Source organism: Drosophila yakuba, chromosome 3L (assembly GCF_016746365.2).
Source record: "Drosophila yakuba strain Tai18E2 chromosome 3L, Prin_Dyak_Tai18E2_2.1, whole genome shotgun sequence".
In the NCBI taxonomy this organism is placed as follows: domain Eukaryota; kingdom Metazoa; phylum Arthropoda; class Insecta; order Diptera; family Drosophilidae; genus Drosophila; species Drosophila yakuba.
The window spans coordinates 14,363,760-14,366,408 of NC_052529.2; the positions used below are offsets into that span (position 1 = coordinate 14,363,760).

General features: G+C 47.5%; 1 protein-coding gene across 1 annotated transcript; it reads right to left on the reverse strand.

The window, feature by feature from the left end:
* Positions 1–452: 452 nt before the first annotated feature.
* LOC6534084 (SOX domain-containing protein dichaete) lies at positions 453–2,414 on the reverse strand. Its single transcript, XM_002094734.3, has one exon. The coding sequence runs from the start codon at positions 2,208–2,210 to the stop codon at positions 1,065–1,067; it is 1,146 nt and encodes a 381-aa protein (XP_002094770.1). The 5' UTR covers positions 2,211–2,414; the 3' UTR covers positions 453–1,064.
* Between the last annotated feature and the right edge of the window lie 235 nt (positions 2,415–2,649).

A 2,649-nucleotide genomic window follows, 5' to 3' on the forward strand; every position in this document is an offset into this window, starting at 1 on the left:
AATGCGTTTATAATTTTGATCCGTGCTCAGAGCACGATCTTATATAATCTTAAACTTTATGAAAAAGACATGGACACAAATTCGTATTTAAATATGATAATCCAATTATGGAGAAGGGAAAATAATCAGCTGAAAAAAGGCATATATTTCGAGTAAATTTATAAGGTAAATGTAAAACGTAGTAAACTGTCTCGAAGAGAATGTGAAATGTATTCAAATAAATATTTTAATTAATTCTTTTAATTTTGATGATAGAATTGAAGTAGTTAACATTTCAGATAACTTCATCCTATTGAAATCCATGGACAGCTAAAAAAAAACTGCAGCTCGACTTATGATCTTAAATGTGATCATAACTGGTAGAAAAGCAAAGATTCATTTAATTAATTTTAAAATAAATTACCAGTTTCCAAGCTGTGAATTTTTCGAAATAGAATAAGCAGGTTTTCAAATTTGGTTTTCTCAAATCATTTTGTTTTTATTCATTTTTAAATGTCTTTGTTTTGTGTTGGTCTTCATGAACCATTATTCGCTTAGATGATACATTTTACAATACAATTAATAATACAATAATACATTGATGTACGTTCTTTCCTTGCATTTGGGCTACACTGAGACTATAACGAAATGTTGCAGGGATATTTACAATTTGACGGGGTTAGACAATTAAAACTATAAGCTACATTTTAGGTAGGTGCTGATGCGAAAAAAACAACAAGGAGGAGGCGCTCGCTCAATGCTTAAAACTAAATAAAATTAATTTACAATTAGGTTTTTGTTTGTTTTTTTTCCATTTTCTTTGCGGTTTAGTGAGTGCGCTAAATAAATTATAATTTATAGTTTGTGTATTGGCTAGGAATGTTTGTTTGTTTTGTGTGTTTGTGTGTTCTTTACTTAGTAACTAGATTCTGAAGTGCGCGAAGATTGTACTAGAATTAAGCGGAGTGGTTTGGAGGATTGGCTTACTTAGAGCTTTTGAAGATTTAAAACCAGTGGATCACTTTGGGAATGCGTCAACAATTGTACTCTACTCTGTACTCTACCCTAAAACTCTCTAATGGCCTCTAATAGAGCACCGGTACCGGTCGCCTCAGGGCGCTGTCCATGGATCCGTCCATGCCATTGGGCGTGATGGTTCCGGGCGACGATCCCGGCGAGGAGGTGGACGAGGATGGGTAGAGTCCGGCGGCATTGGCGGAGTGTGCGGCGTACAGCGATGGTGCCGAGATGCCGGAGTAGATGCCCGAGTAGAAGCTACTCAGCGAGGTGGGCGGCAATTGGGGCGGGGCTTGTCCTTGCTGCTGACCCTGATTGTTGACCGCCGCCGCCGCCGCTGCCTGGGATTGATGCAGCTTCGATAGTGCCAGTGGGTCAAATCCACCGAAGTACGGCACCGGATAGCCCTGATCCAGATGGTGCGAGGGCGCAAAGTATGGCGGCAGCTGATGGAAGGGATTGTAGCCTCCGGCTCCAGCCGGTCCGGCGCCCAGCTTCTGTTGACCCATGGCGCCGGCCTGCATCTGCAGTCCACCTTGGGGTCCAGCGGTCAGCGGGTTCTTGGGCTTGCGACGTGGCCGGTACTTGTAGTCTGGGTGCTCCTTCATGTGCAGAGCCCGCAGGCGCTTGGCCTCATCGATGAATGGTCGCTTCTCCGACTCGGCAAGCAGCTTCCATTCGGCACCCAGGCGCTTGGAGATCTCAGAGTTGTGCATCTTGGGGTTATCCTTGGCGATCTGGCGACGCTGCAGGCGGGACCAGACCATGAAAGCGTTCATTGGACGCTTGATGTGACCCTCCTGACCCGGCGATGTGGCCAGACTGTGCATGCCGGCGGACTGGTGGCCGGAACTGGAGTTCAGACCACTGCCATTGCTGCCCAGGCTGCTCTGGCTGCCCAGACTGCCGGCGGATCCGATGGAACTGTTGGGCGACAAGGTCTGTTGGGCGGAGACCGCCTGGTGCATGTGGTGCGGGGTCATGTGACTGGACATGTGGTGGCCCATGCCCGCGGATCCGTTAACACCCTGGCCGGTGGGTCCATTGGGCGAACCGCCCATGGCCGCCAGGCTTTGGGAGTAGTGCAGCACTCGCTTGATATCCATGTCCATGCCGGGACTCAGCTGGAGCTGACTTTGTGGGGCGTAGTCCTCCAGGCCCTGGGTCTGGCCCAAATGGAAACCGTAATTGGGGTGTGTCGATAAGGTGGCCATTGCAGCTATTTTGAACACTTTGTTTAACTTTCGCTTCTTTCAAGATCAACACTTCACTTTCTAGAACACAATGTGTCTGTGGTTCTCAACTGTGATTTCTCAGATTTTTATCTTTGTCTCAATGTCAATTACTGTCTTGCTTTTGCTTCTGCTTTGCTCTTGCTATGCTTCTGCTCGGATCGACTGCTTTTTTGTGACTGATTTCAGTAGTGTTCCAGTGCGGCGTACACGACTGCAGCCAAATCCCGTTTCTCTCGTAAGAGAGTTGAGCACGAAGTGCGAGCAACCCTCGCACCATTGCCTTTACGTGTGCCACGCGGGTGCGAGCGGGACAGAGGCTGGGCTTCTTACCTGGGAGAGAGCTGCGCCGTCGTCGCGCTCTCACTCACACATAGCGCGTTCTCTCTTTCGTTTTGCGGCCCTTTGTTCCACCGGCTTT